Source organism: Echeneis naucrates, chromosome 3 (assembly GCF_900963305.1).
Source record: "Echeneis naucrates chromosome 3, fEcheNa1.1, whole genome shotgun sequence".
NCBI lineage: Eukaryota > Metazoa > Chordata > Actinopteri > Carangiformes > Echeneidae > Echeneis > Echeneis naucrates.
The window spans coordinates 24,314,505-24,329,432 of NC_042513.1; the positions used below are offsets into that span (position 1 = coordinate 24,314,505).

The window sequence follows — 14,928 nt, forward strand, 5'->3', positions numbered from 1 at the left end:
GGCCTGAGGTAGGGTGCTGGCTGGCTCTGATAGGATCCCATCTGAGACACACTGTCCCTGGGGTGCTTGCTGATGCCTTCCTTTATTCCCCAGCCTCTTTCTCACAGTTATCTACAGCCAACACATTCTCTTGGTTGCGTTAATAGAATGACACAATTTCACATGGGTTAGTCAAGTAGCTTGCAAAGAAGTGCCCCCTTTTTATTCTTTTTTTCAGTACATGCATATTTTGTCTTTTTTTTTATAGAATCTGACAAAACAGAAAATGTTGTTTCTGAAGGAAGGATGAGGCTTGAGAAAACAGTGCCTGACTTTAGGCTATTGTAAAAAAAATAAATAAATAAATAAATAAAATAAAAAATCTAAAAAAGACTGAGGTCAGTGCCATGTGTTGATAAAAATACAACTTGTCAAACTCCAAAGCATGAGCCCACCCTGGCAAATAGCCCTGTTAATGGTACCATCACTAAGCTTTTCCTGGTTAAAATTTCATGAGGGCCTTACAAAAATAGGACACACATTTTGTATGAGTTACTATGAAACGGCATGAAGTCGCACTGAGCTGCAATAAGACAAAGGCTGTCTGTCCTGTGGCTGAGGCACACGTTTACTGTGGCGTCGCGATATTCGACGTCAGACGGCACCAAGTGTGTTTGTTTCTGTGATTTTCCGTTCGGATAGCTCCGCTTTAGTCTTCCGCTTTCGTCATGTAACCAGCGCTCAGGCTTAAACTTGGTGCTCAATTTCTCGTGCGCGGAGACACGTCCAACCGTGCATGAGTAACAGGTGCGTGTGTGTGTGAGGCATCAATAAGTCCGGCCCCGCTCAGGCTCCTGCAGTTCCCTCACATTAATGTTTACTACACCCAAAGAAAATATGGAAATCTCAATCAAAGCCTGAATTTGTAGTGACCCTTTCAGGATGAGGGATTTGTGAGTGATGGATCCAAATGATTATGGAGTCCTTTTCTCCTTGTGTCTTTGCTTTTATGATCTTACTAATCATATCCTGACTGCCCCCTGGCTGCCTGTGTCCTTCTGTCCTGGTGGTCCTCCATGCTCTTTCCCAGCATGCACTGCCTGTAATTAAATAGGAGCCTGGTCCTTTTCATAGTGTCTGTGGCTGCTTTCTCTGGCTGGCAGCCTCCTCTTCCTCTCTCTCTCTCTCTCGCTCTCTCTTTGTGTCTTTCTGTCTCTCATTCACACACTGACTCTCTCCCTTCATCTCTCCTTTCCTGGATGTCACATGAGGAACTGACTCTGGTCTCTGTCTCTCAAATAATTTAATTGGATGCAAACTCAGGAGCACGGACATCAATATGGAACTATATCTGCCATAAGGCAAAGCCATTAGTCAATACCTCGCCCTCCACATGCCGAAGGCTTTTGTCAGACCTAATTACCCAGCACTGTATTCAGTGGAGCTTCACCAGTGGGGGACTGGGACTCCTGTGGGAACTGGTTAGGATCACAGTTCACTCCCAGTGTATACAGTGGAGTTGGAGTTCACAAAAGCAAATATCACTCACTATTCTCTTCCATTTAACGCTGACAGCTAAGAGACTGCAGGCATATTCACTTCCACCGGCTGCCGTGTCTTAGAAATACTCGACCTGGACGACTGAAGTGTTATCTTCTTCTGGACACACACACACACACACAGAGAATAGTATCCGTACCACTATTTCTCCTTTGAGGTGATGTGAAGGATTCGCACTTGTGCTTTTAATAACAGAAGGTTGATGCACCGGGACAGATCAGCTCTACTTCTTTTTATTTTATGGCCAACATTTTGTTGTAGGTCATTTCCCGAGGGAAACACACGAGCGAAATCTATTTTCAACCACAACAAAAGCGGCATGCATGCATTAACCTTGTTTCTAAATTACGTGTATTTAGGTTATGGTCAGATTGATAATGTCGAATATGTTCATATATCTGCGCACTTCCAGTTTAAAGGATGTCGTATCGACAGCAGCAACAAACTTCTCCGACATTTATAACAATGCAAGTCGCCAAAAACAGTAATGATGCTTCTCATTGGTTTCAGGGAATTTCTTTTATTTATTGCCTTTGTTAGAGTTTTTAGCAGAGAAATAACATTTATTCAGTCTGCAGACAGTTTTGTTCATAAACACCAGCTCATTAGCTGTTTTGCTGAAGTTTCAGGTGGAATATCCAAAACTGCTGATTGAACGTAACCATGGTAGTCGCAAAAGATTATTAGTTTCCCTACGTTGTTGAACCGAACATAAGACTTACTATATTTAGGCTCCTTGATTAGACACTTAAAGACACAGAAGTTAGACACAGAAGTTCCTATTAAAGAGTTTTCATGAAGATATACATCAACAGTCAAGTTAGTTGCGTATTTACTAAACTTTCAAATGCACGTGTCTCTGCAGGGTGCCTCGTCCAGTCTGGTGGTCAAGTTTGCAGACACTGATAAGGAGAGGACCCTGCGTAGGATGCACCAGATGGCGGGCCAGCTCGGCATCTTCAGTCCCATGACCATCCAGTTTGGGGCCTATGGCGCCTACTCTCATGCTGTAAGTCTCAGCCCGGCGGGGGAGGAGACGGTGAGCTTTAAAAAAAAAAAAAAAAAAAAAGAAAACCAAACTGTTGTGATTTAAGGTCTGAACTCTAAATCTCTCCCATTAGGCATGCAACGATCGCAGAGAACAACTACTTAAGTGATTCGCAATAATAAATGGCTGTTTGAGTCCAAATTTTCACAGGCTTTACAGAAAATGCTGTACTGTTTTTTTATATTGTCTTTTTATCCCCTCATTTGTCCAGGGAAGCTGCTCATCATGTATGCTCAGCACTACACTGTTTTTGCTTTCATACGGTGGCAAGCATCCACTTCCTATTTACTTTGCATCCCTGTCAATGAATTTGAACTGCCAACCCAAGCTCGCCTCTTTAACATTTCATTTACTTACACATGCTCTTCAACGCTCAAACAGTTGCACGTCATTACCAGGAGCCCACACCCCCTACCCCTGCCAACCTACCTCATCCCTGCTCCATATTCACACATGAAAGTCACAGCCTGAGTTAGGCGTGTGTGAGATTTTGCACTCATACAGTAGCTAACAACTCAGCCTGACAGGTGAGACTCGCCCACTCGCGCACAATCTCTCCACTGACTCTGCCAGCTGGCCCCCTTTCTCTCTCTCACACACACACACACACACACACACACACACACACATATATATATATATATATATATATATATATATATATATATATATATACACACATATATATATATATATATACACACACACATTGCATTTAGATATAGGCTCCAGCTTGCTATACGTATCTCAGCATCCAGGCTTTATCTTGCGTGAGTATAATGAGCACAAGGCCAAAGCGGAGTTATAGTAGCTGCGAAGCAACGCTGCAGGGCAACACAGACCACTCTGTTCAAGAACAAGGCATGGGCCAAGCAAACAGAGATGTGAGAGTAAACATGCTCCAGTCCTGCGGCTATTTCACCCTCCTTTCCTTTTCTGTCCTTCCCTCCATCCCTCCCGCCATTCGCCTCTCTTCCCCACTGCTCTTTAATCCTACAGCAGATGATGCAACAGCAAGCAGCCCTGATGGCAGCGACACAAGGGTCCTACCTGAACCCCATGGCAGCCATCGCTGCCGCGCAAATGCAGCAAATGGCAGCTTTCAATGTCAACGGCCTGGTGGCTACTCCCATGACACCGTCCTCAGGTATATACTAATAGGCTCGCGTGCACGCACAGACCAACTGGCACGGCTGCAAGAGTAGAGGAACGTGCAAACACGCCCACATACACACACACACACAGAACTTCTCTCCATTTCTCACTGCTGCCCTGGAACATTTTCATCATTAGCAAGAATTATAGAAGCGGTAGTAATATATTCATTCAAGGCCTTTCTACTTTTGCCCTTGTTCCATTTCTTTAGATGTAGACTCCATATTCTGGGCCTTAGCAGACATTGCCAGTGTTGAATTAAAGGAAGCGGAGCTTTGTATTGGGTGAGGTATGATGGGAAAAGATGTACAGCATTCCTTGACACTCATTGGCAGCCACATTATAGTCTCTCTCTCTTTTCCACTCTCTCATTATCTCCGTCGCTCTCTGGCTGTCTCTCGCTCTCTCCCTCTGTGTCTCTGTGACAGTGTGTGTTTTCTGGGAACACAGCCAATCCGATGACTTTGGATGCAGAGTCCTTGGCTTATACAATATAAGAGCAAAGATTTGTGTGAGATAATCCTAGACCCCAGTCCGAACTATCTTTTTGGCCCTTGTCATAAGGAGCTTTGATGGCTCGACACTAAGTAGGCAGGCCGCCTGAAGGCAGGGTCATTGCAAATGTATTAAATAAAATGGCTTGACGCTGTACCTGGCATTTGTAATCCACAAGGCCTACATACGCCAGGTAATGCCTATCAAATATAATCCTACAAGACCTAAATGCCCTTCACCTGGATTAGACAAATAATAAAAATCCATCAGCACAAAGGGGCACTGACAAGGTGACAGACTTGGAATATCACCTCAAGGAGGAAAGGTGGTTCAAAGAGGAAGCAGACGTGTCTGCATTCACTGCACGCTATCTTATCTTGGACGTCAATGTTGGAACCGCACCTATTGTACCTTTCAAAGTGAAGTTATGTTCCCCCAGAGCCGGAAAATCTATAATGATGAATAATGAAGAACTTTTCAAAAATAATTTGAGTGCAACGCTCCCCCCATGTCACCTTTACATCTCAATCAATGCGTTGCATTGACTGATTTTAGCAATTGTGCCTTTAGTTTCAACTGAATTGGTAGCGATTTGTACCAAACAACATTGCGCCTTTATGGCGGGTCAAAAGGCGCACATTAGTGCTCACGAGGACCCATTATACGCCTGTTATACAGCTGTGAGGAAATGCTCAGTCCAAAAATACACCACTCTTGTAACCCTATTTTTGAAAAGTGCGTCATGTGAAATGTGCACCCCGCCGTCTCTGTAATGACTCTGTGTCTATTCGCAGGCACCAGCACACCCCCAGGCATCTCTGCCACAGCCGTGCCCAGCATAGCCACCCCAATCGGGGTCAACGGATTCAGTGCCCTCCCGCCTCAAAGCAACGGGCAGCCCACCTCGGAGCCCATTTACACCAACGGTATTCACCCTTACCCAGGTGAGCCAATCGGGTTTTACATAAAAGAAACATGAGATATATTTGTAACAGCTACTGCCAAGAGACAGTTGCTCTGACCCGGACACCTCTTACACATTGCTGCTTGTACCAATGGTGATCTATGAATGTTTGATTATTCTGGTGTTATACATGATCTGAATAAGAACATAACCTAGCTGCCACAAAGCAAGTTCAGCGTGTCAGTGGTGACAAATTGAATTATGTTGCATAGTGCTGTTGAGAAGTTGACAAGAATCCTTTTTTACTTCACGCTCTCCTGACATCTTTTTTTCTGATTTGAACTGAAGCGTTTTAGGCTTGAGGGTCAATCAACGGCTTCTTTGGCAGATTTCTGAGCAGCCAGCCTCTGTATCATGATGGATCCATCAGTTCATCCATCAGTCCATTATGGTTAATTTGATGTGTCTCAACCCGTCTTCGGCTTCTTAATGTTGTCGAGGACTGATTCCTGAAGAACTGACAGACTCACACTTTCCATTCTGCATTATGCAAAGGCAGCTGCGATTGTAATGAACTACAAAGTGGTTTGTTTGGCATGTTGTTAATATTTGATGCAAACATCTGGGGCAAACAAGCATTTTGAAGAACCGAGAGACATGACAAGCCACATTTCTCCCACTCCCTGTGTGATCCCAGCCCCTGATGGTTCTCTACAGATCAGACTATTTCAGTTTTGCTCTTTAACACCATCTTGGCCATTCTCTGTCCTGTCTTTTTTTGTGTGCTTTTGTTTTCCTCTTTGTCACCCCCCTCTCTCTGTCCTTCTTTTCGTCTCTCTGCAGCACAGAGTCCGACGGTGACCGACCCTCTCCAACAGGCTTATGCTGGTGTCCAGCACTACGCAGGTGATCCGTCTCTCTTACCTCCTCCACTCTCTCACTTCCTCCATCTGTCCCTTTGCCTCCAGCCTCTCCGATAGTGTTTGTCACATCAGTAGACGCTATGACAGGTAGAGACAGGCGGACGACCAGCCAATTTTCTCCCGGATTAGGCTACTTGATATTAGGATTCAAAAGGATTTTCACTTGACTTGATTATACACCCACACCAAAAATTATACACACACACACACACACATATATATATTTCTAAAAGCACATCATGAGCTGGGGATCTGAACCTGCCACAGTCTACGGTATGATAAACACAGACCTCTCAGACCACAGTATTGTGGCTTACATCAGCTTTTATTCTCTCTTTGTGTATTTCAGTTTGTACTGTACTCCACTCCCCTCTTGCCATGCTCTTTGTGTGGTGATCCACCAGCCAAATGAGCCCGGACTTCTAGTCATAACGCAATTTATTTATGCAGTGTCTAGAGGACGCAAATGAACAATGGAATAATGATTTGAGTTTTTGTTGTGTCAAATATGAAAATGGAGATGTGAAAAATTCCACTCTGGTTCTCCCTTTGCAACAGCAGCCTACCCTGCCGCCTATGCGCCAATCAGCCAAGCGTTCCCCCAGCAACCAACCATCATTCCCCAGCAACAGAGGGAAGGTAAGAGCGAGCAAGCGCGCCCACCCAAGATAAAAGGTGATAATTGCCATGTTCCATTCTAATGTAGCTGCGCTGCTTTGAATTAGCGAGGGAGGGAAAAAGCTGGCTGGGGAAAATGTGAGAAAAAGGCTTCCCATTTAAAGAGAAGAACATTAGCAGTGAGATGGAAAGTTACTCTGTCATTATTCAAAAACTGCACTAATTCAAACTCGCAGCGTTGGACTGCTTAATCAGTCCATTACAATGTGTTTAAGTGGTTATAAATATTCATCAGATTAATTAGCTGCATGCATAATCATTTATTACCATTCCTAGTGTAGTGTTCGTTCTTATGCCACAGCATCAGATGTAATAAAGCATAGGATACACCGTGATGGTAAATCACTCTTTCACACCATTTTTCAGTCTCAATTATTCATCTATATGATTGCATGAGAAAATGTAGAGTGGCATGAATATTCAGTAAAGAAACTCTGAAGTTGAGTATTTTCAAGACCGTCCGGGGAGAAAGTTAGTTTATGTTGGCATTCTTTGATAGCAAAAGTGCAAGCCAGGGTCACAGAGCAGAAGTGCATGAATAAAGTCGAGATGCAGACACTTATCCTCGCAGCCCAGCAGCTTATTCATTTTACACACAGGCATCATTGCACAAAAAAATGCTTTTGTTAAGTTCATCCCCTCGCTCACCGGTACCGAGGAACATTTCAATCATTAGGAAGAATTATAGAAGTCACAGTAATGCAAACACAGACCGCCACACACACATTCACAGAGCTATTCCTGGTTGAGCCAGTGGCCTGTCTCAGTTCTGGCCTCCACTGGGTTTTGGCTCCTCTCCCAGTCTGTCTCAGTCCATTGCCACAGTCTGCAGCACTGCCATTTAACAAGAGACACCTAAACCTGAATACACAGGCACAGTCAAGCCTCGGCTTCAACCTCCCTCTGAAAGCTAAAAATTCCAACAATGCATTGTCTCCCTCCGTGTCTGGGAGCATATTGACAAAGAAATTCCTCCCAAATCCGAAAAAATATCATTTTAACCAGACAAATTTTTCCTCTACCACTTTGACAACATGTGTCCTTTTCACTTCAGTGAAGCATCTCAAGGCAGCACAGTGACACGTCAACACTATACAGCAGCACATACTGACACCGAGAGAGAAATGCTGTATGTTACACCCCGAGTAATGCAGTGTTGTCACATGTTTGTGACTAAACAAATTACTCCTCAACTTTCTACTACTTTGTTTTCTGAACTGATTTAAAAAGTAAAATAAGTAAAATAGTAAATGCAGCACAAAGTGCCAGTGCACAAGGAATTTGAAGGTGACCGCCTTGTGCAGAGGCTCAGTGCCAACTTTCAATCTGTCCATGTTTAATATTTACTCAATTTTGTTAGTGTCTGGATTCTGACTTTAAAACTGTGTCCGTGATGTAGCAAGCGTCCTCGAAAAATCCATAAAGGGGCAAAAACGACATTTTTTCTGTGGTTTGTTTACTGCGATCCCAATAATACTCTGCATGTTATACATGTGAAACCTGCTGCTGTGTGACTCAACACAGTGACAGCGATAATGATTAGTGAGTGTCTGAAATCTCATTTGAGTGCTATTGATTAAACTATACTGTGTCTATTATAGTCGTGAATGAGGGAGTGATTTTGGACACAGCCTGAGAGCCACTGGGTTAAAAGCATCGGCACCAACCTGAGAAGAATAATTCTTAGGTTAGTGGGTGTTTGAGGTGACAGTAGACTTTGAAAGAAGCTTTTAGTTTTATCGCGAATTGATGTCTTTTACTCCAGTTTCAAAACTTTCTTTTTGTCTTTCTGTCCAAAACTTGACAAATTCGTTACCCAAAATGCCACTCAAACCGCTGATAGTTAGATTGCAAATTCTGTAATGAGGGGTGAGCTTTATAGGGATCTAATGAGATCACTTGTTTCACATGTCACGTCTCTAGTTTTTTTTGTTTCTTTTTTCTTGTTTTCACCAGCCACTCCTGATGTAACCTCAAATGACATAACTTGAGGCTTTTTTTTTTTTTTTTTTGGCCCTAAAAGGCTTTGACTTGTGAGGTCACACTACCCAAGCTCTGTAAACAGACTTTGATGTGTAAAATCATCCCTGCTTGAAGAAATGAAAAAATAAATTCTGCATATGTGAATCTGTACAGCTAACGAAGCCAGGTGAACTCATCCAAATGCACTTCCAGATCATTTTGCTCTTTTTCAGATTGATGAATAGAATACATGTACAGTAGAACACATCATACTCCATTTGCCAAGAGTACGAGTTTAAATTCACACAATAACAAAGTCCCAAAATGACCTTAACTCCACTCAGCCAAGTGGTCAAATGATAAACAAACAACAAAAGCTCATTGTTCATTTATTTAAAATCTATGAGCAACAAAAACAATTTCTTTCCTTTAACCAAACCAGTTCTCTTCAGCGCATGAATTCGCCATCATAAACTTAAAGATAAACAGACAACTGAATTTCAGCATTGAGAAAAGGAGGAAGAAAAAAAAAAAAAACTAACTATTTCCATTAACCTGTTTGTGTGTGTGTGTGTGTGTGTCCTCTATCTCTCTGAGGCATAGCAGTACTACAACCAGCCACCACTGCAGCTCTCTTATCAGCCTTCTCACCAGCCCCAGTCTCATCTCGTCATGCTATCACCCTGAGCAATGAGACAGGAGAGAATGCCAGCCAGCCAGCTGCAAGCACACTGTCCCCAAGTCCATCACATCTCCCTCCCTCCCTCCCTCCCTCCCTTCCTCCCTCCCTCTCTCCCTCTTTCTCTCCCTCTCCAGTTCGTTCCTGCCTTTATCCAGATTGGCCTGTACAATATGTGGCAGCCGGGTGGATGAGTGTGGAGGGATGTAGGGAGATCGGAAGACAGTCCTACTGTCACACAGCAACTTAGGGCAAAAACTTGGCTTATGTCTTTATGCCGCCTCCTCTCTTTCTCCATCTCGGTGTTTCACTTTCTCAATATAACCGTCTCAATCTTTCTCTTTCAATCAGCCTCTCTGTGTTTTTTGTTTTTTGTTTTTTCCTCCCTCCTGTTGTCTGTTTTTATCTCCGGCTGTTTATCTCTTTTACTGCTCCTCTCTCTGCTTCTCTGTGGCTGTTTACATGTGCACACGCTGCACTGAGCTTCTGAGACAACGGTCACATTTAAACCGTATAAGATTTATTTATTTATTTATTTTTTAAAGAGCCACCTATCTATCCAGTTATTATGTAAAATGAGCTTCTGGGGGGGTCTCAAATGACAACCGCAAAAAGAGCTGACCGTAAACTCTGCTTGGACTCTTTAAAATGCGATGACCTGAGAAACTCGACGCATTTTTATGTCTCAGGCAAGATCATCAGGATTTGCTATTTACATAGTTCACATGGTCCTTGGATTATTGTCCTAATTGCGTCATTTTTCCACCAATGTTACCGTGGTCAGTCTTTCTCGCGCTGGGCGCCTCCTGTTTACGCTTCAGTGTGACCCTCCTGTTGTCTTTCTCTCATCACCAGGGCCAGAAGGTTGCAACCTGTTTATTTATCACCTGCCCCAGGAGTTCGGAGATGCGGAGCTCATGCAAATGTTCCTGCCTTTTGGCAACGTCATCTCCGCCAAAGTCTTCGTGGACCGAGCGACCAATCAGAGCAAATGTTTCGGTGAGTCAAACGTGGACCTCGTGAAGAAAGAAAAACCAACAGAAACAGCTTAAATGAACAAAGTCACACGGTGGCTGTGTTTGGCAATCTCCTCATGCACCTTGTTGCTTTCCTGCAATCTGTGTTTGCGTTTGCTTTTATTCCCAATGTCTATCCTAATCAAGGTGCAATTAACATGTTAAAGTTAGCGCTGAGCAGGGGGGAGGGGGGACACGAGAGCAACGCGTGCTGTCTGCCTCCATCACCTGCCAACAGAAGGGGGTGGAAATTGGTGGTGGTGGTGGTGATGGTGGGGGGGGGTGCTCTGAATGAATGAATCCCTCATCTGGCTCCTGACCCAAAGATCTCTGCACAATTGCCACTTGCTCCACATATTGATTCATCACCCTCTCTATATCACACCATTCCTAATACAATCAGTATCCATCTCCCCCTCTCTGCCATTCCCAGCTGCCTTTACTCAATAGAAAAGCATTTTCCTGGACCCCCCCCCCCACCCCCACCACAACCCTCCACCCAATCCTCCAGCAGGGCATCCCAGCAGCAACCCGCCACCCCTCCCCTGCTTTTCTCCCGCCGCCCTCCCACACAGCAAACCAGTTCATCAGGGTGGAGGCGGTGCAGGTGGAATCTGTGAGCTTAAAGAGATAATAATAGACTGGTGTGGGCCTTGCTGTTGATTCAGTTGGACAGCAACACCCAGGAGACGGACACACAGAGAGAGAGAAAGGCAGAGAGACTCCCAGCATTGGATTTCTTTCAGTTCCTCTTCAACATGGCACATCTATGAGGCTTTCTCCTCGTCTGTCTCTCTCTCAGGACAGTCTCTCTTCCTCTCCCCGTGCTCGCTCTCTTTTAAACATATGCCTCTCGTTATCACTATCTGTCAGTCAGCAAGGGGGAAGGACAAAGGGGCGTTGACCTCATCAGTCTCACCGGCTTATTTTCCACGGCTAGTAATTAAGATCTCGGCTGAAAAACAGCAATTTAACCCATTCTTTTGTGGGTTTTCTTTTTTTTTTTTTTTTTTTTTCCCTCCACAATCATTTCTCCCTCCTTTTTATAGCAGAGGCCCCGGGGTTCTTTTGTAAGACATTAACAAATTAGGCAGAAGATGCTGTGCATTAAGGGGGATAAGTTATTAGGCCTCCAAGAACTTGGAACACTTCATCTTAAAAATGTGTGAGTTAAGCCTTGACGGTGCGCTTAATGGGCATCGTGGAGACACAGACTCGTATGGCTACTCTGTGTGTACGTCTGCAGAGAACATACAAGAGGAGCAGAGACGCGTCAGCGTTAAGCTTTTTCAGTCTGTCGGAAGATATGTTAGTATTTTGTTAGCCAAGATTTAAATTTTCCCCAAAAGCAGCATATCCTAATTTAAATGACCTGCTTTTTCTTTTGAACAATCTAAAAATAAATAAATAAAATCTATTCACTGCATTTTAACAAACATCGTGTTACAACAGTTAATGTTGACGACCATTTAAAAAGAAATACAACAGAGTGACTGCGGGTCTCAACAGAAACGTCTTTGCCTCGGTGGCCTGATTTCTCCGCAGCACAGGTGAACTACATTTTAGGATTTTGAGACGAGATAATCAGACATCGCTCTGTGAGATGGAGTGTTTACAGAGAAGCTTGAAAATTTTCAATATGATGAAAAGGTCACTGGAGGAGCACTCAAAGCATATTCCTATAAAAGGATGTGCTTCTGAAGTAGGATTTGGAGTATAACTTAAGGGATGTGTCACTGTCAACAGAGACGGCTGACTGTTTCATTATATTTATTTGCACTGTGATAAAATGGGAATGAATTTGTGACACCGACTTTATATTGAAGCATGTACGTCCTGCAATATGCCAATTAACACTTAACATTAGCCTGAGTTGTGCTTCATCGCCTCTCCAGTATGAATGAAATATGCATTATGCAAAAATGCCTGGAGACATTCACTTTTGAGGAGTTATACAGTTGTGTTCTGTGTGTGTAATTCAACCCGCAATTCTGTTGGTGCAACATTAGTCTTCATCCTCTGTGTTTAGTCACTCAATATTGACTCTTAAAAGTGATCAAAGCTCACCTTGTTAAGTGGAATAAGCTGGATTTAGCCAGAAAATGAATTTCAAAAGGTCTCCTGAGAATGGAAAGACAGACGTACACAAGACAGTAAACCCGTCGCTTTTTAGATACACCAAAAAAAAAAAAAAAAAAAAAAAAGAATGTATACACAAGGGAATGTAATTTAGCTAAAGGGCCTCAGATTTATTTATTTTTTTTTAAGCCTTTTCACTTTTTGTTCTTTCCAGCCTTTTAAATCAGGGCAAGTGGCCCCTGCAGCATTTACACGTTCAAAAAGTCTGTAACAACCGCAAAGATCAGGCACATCAAAATAATCATGTGATAAGGTAAATAAAAAAAAGGTGAAGACGACGTTCTGGAGCTTCATCTGGGCTATTACTAACTATTTTTAAGGGATTGGCTGCAGGTCGACGCATTTGTGCCAAAGGAGATGACCGATAGGACAGAAGTAGTGTGGTATATAGCAAAGTTATAGGCAAGCAAGAAATCGCTTCTTTCTGCCTGTAAAGCAGAACAGCAGCTCTACGCTGCCGTCGCTCTGGCTGCAGAAAGGAATTTTCACAGCACTTAGTGCATCATTACATAACTTTTTTTTTTTTTTTTTGGGGGGGGGGGGGGGGGGGCGCTTTTGTTGTGCAGCCCTCTCAGCTTCTCTGCCTGGTCTCCCAGCTGTGCTCCCTCCGCTGTCAACTAATAATTTTTTGTAAGTTTCTGCGCATTTTTATCAAAAATGCATGACAACACAACATGTGCCGGCGTTCTGCTGATATGGATGGTGGCGGTGAGAGCCATACCTCAAGCACTAGTCGTGTTTGTAGTATTGAGTCGCACAGCTCCTCACAGTCAGCGCTGCATCAAAGATGTGAAACATCAGCCAGAAAAACAGCTGAAACTGGAAACATGTCAAATATCTTATACGCATGAACTCAAGCGCTTCTAGTTTGCACTAGATCTTTGTCCGTTTCTCATCTTCTGTACTATGACCCAAAGCATCCCATCACCTTTCTGGCATGTGGATGTAAAATGTGAGGTATGGAGATTCATTAAATTCAGGGATGGCGTGAGTGCATGTGCATGTGTAGGAACGGGGGTGTGGGGGGGGGCATCACTGCCAACTGACAGGTCCTTCCCTGCTCAGTTTGTTTAAAGGGTTTGTAAAAGCAGAAGCCTTATCTCGCCCGCACTGACAAAAGCCTGCCCTCTCCCCCCAAATTAAATTGGACCCATAGCAGTGTGATCAAATCAGCTGGCAGGCGGAAAATTTGGGCCGTCAATCACGGAGGTGTCTGATAAGGGAAGGCAAGGAGTCCCGGCGTGGAAAGCTGTGGGCTCATTCCACCTCGACACCCAGGTGATAACTCAGAGCAGCAGGCACCTCCGTCCTCCACACCTTGCTCCTAGCATCTCGTCACGACCCCCGTGCCCTTTACTCTTTACTCAGTCACACACGAACATGAAAAAGCACTTTCTCACACAAACGCACACACACACACAGCCCTGCCAAACGGCCAGGTAACATTTACAGACACTGCTTTGCTCTAAAAATCCACACAACTCCTTTTGTTTTCTCCCTCTCTCTAATCTTTCAACACCTTTTCATGTTTTTTTGTTCTCTGCTCAAGTTAAACTCCCGGTTTCTAATAGCTCTACTTCGTTTGATTTTTAATATCTGCGTTATTAGCCTTTGTGGTATTTTATGTAATCTTTTTAATTCAGAGATTTTCAATTAATCTTCTGAAAAGAGAAAACAAAGACCTATTGTTGTGGCATTGTTGAGAGTTAAAAAGGGTCTTTTTTCTCCCCCACTTTTTTTCCGATCTCGGCTTTCTTTCTCTCCCTGTCTCGTTCCTTCCTCCCCTTCTTCTCATCTCTCCCCATTCTTCTCCACTGATGTGTTGTTTCTCTCTCTCTCTTTTTTTTTTCCCCATTTTTCTCTGCTCCCCATCTCGCTCTGTGTTTTTGTCTCAGGCTTTGTGAGTTTTGATAACCCGTCCAGCGCTCAAGCTGCTATCCAGGCCATGAACGGGTTTCAGATAGGCATGAAGAGGCTGAAGGTGCAGCTAAAGCGGCCAAAGGATGCCAACCGACCTTACTGACTCGTCGGCTGTCCATACCCAGGTACAGTAACTCCCATGCCATCTAACACCGCGCCTTACCACGTCCTTCCATTCCCAATAAAACTCAAACTGTCCGTTTCCCTACTTTACAGCCTAGTTACTGGTTTTGCACTTTGTCTTTTTGCTGCAGATGTGAATGTGAAAGATCGCTGCCCCTTAACTTTCATGAAAAAACATGAGCTGTTATTTCAATTTCAAATCTGGCTGAGAAGTATTTAACTTTAATTTTCTCTAACTCTGTTATCAGATCAATGATTAGATAATACTGTGCATTTGCATTTCATCAGACTTGCGTCTTGCATGAATATTTCAACCCCCGAAAAAGGAAAGGAGAAAAACAAAAAAA

The 14,928-nt window shown here is 43.6% G+C and overlaps 1 protein-coding gene across 19 annotated transcripts in view; it reads left to right on the forward strand.

The window, feature by feature from the left end:
- The window catches only part of celf6 (CUGBP Elav-like family member 6), a 119,785-nt gene extending 105,224 nt beyond the window's left edge, over positions 1-14,561 (forward strand). For 2 of the 19 annotated variants that reach the window (XM_029499047.1, XM_029499048.1), the window contains exons 6-13: positions 2,405-2,548; positions 3,590-3,734; positions 5,032-5,181; positions 5,985-6,047; positions 6,524-6,526; positions 6,623-6,703; positions 10,239-10,322; positions 14,434-14,561. In XM_029499047.1, the coding sequence (XP_029354907.1) occupies positions 2,405-2,548; positions 3,590-3,734; positions 5,032-5,181; positions 5,985-6,047; positions 6,524-6,526; positions 6,623-6,703; positions 10,239-10,322; positions 14,434-14,561 (798 nt within the window). Of the gene's footprint in view, positions 1-2,404; positions 2,549-3,586; positions 3,735-5,031; positions 5,182-5,984; positions 6,048-6,523; positions 6,527-6,622; positions 6,740-10,238; positions 10,383-14,433 lie in introns of all 19 variants that reach the window. The other 17 variants (XM_029499040.1, XM_029499041.1, XM_029499054.1 and 14 more) reach the window with 12 other exon arrangements.
- Positions 14,562-14,928: the final 367 nt, after the last annotated feature.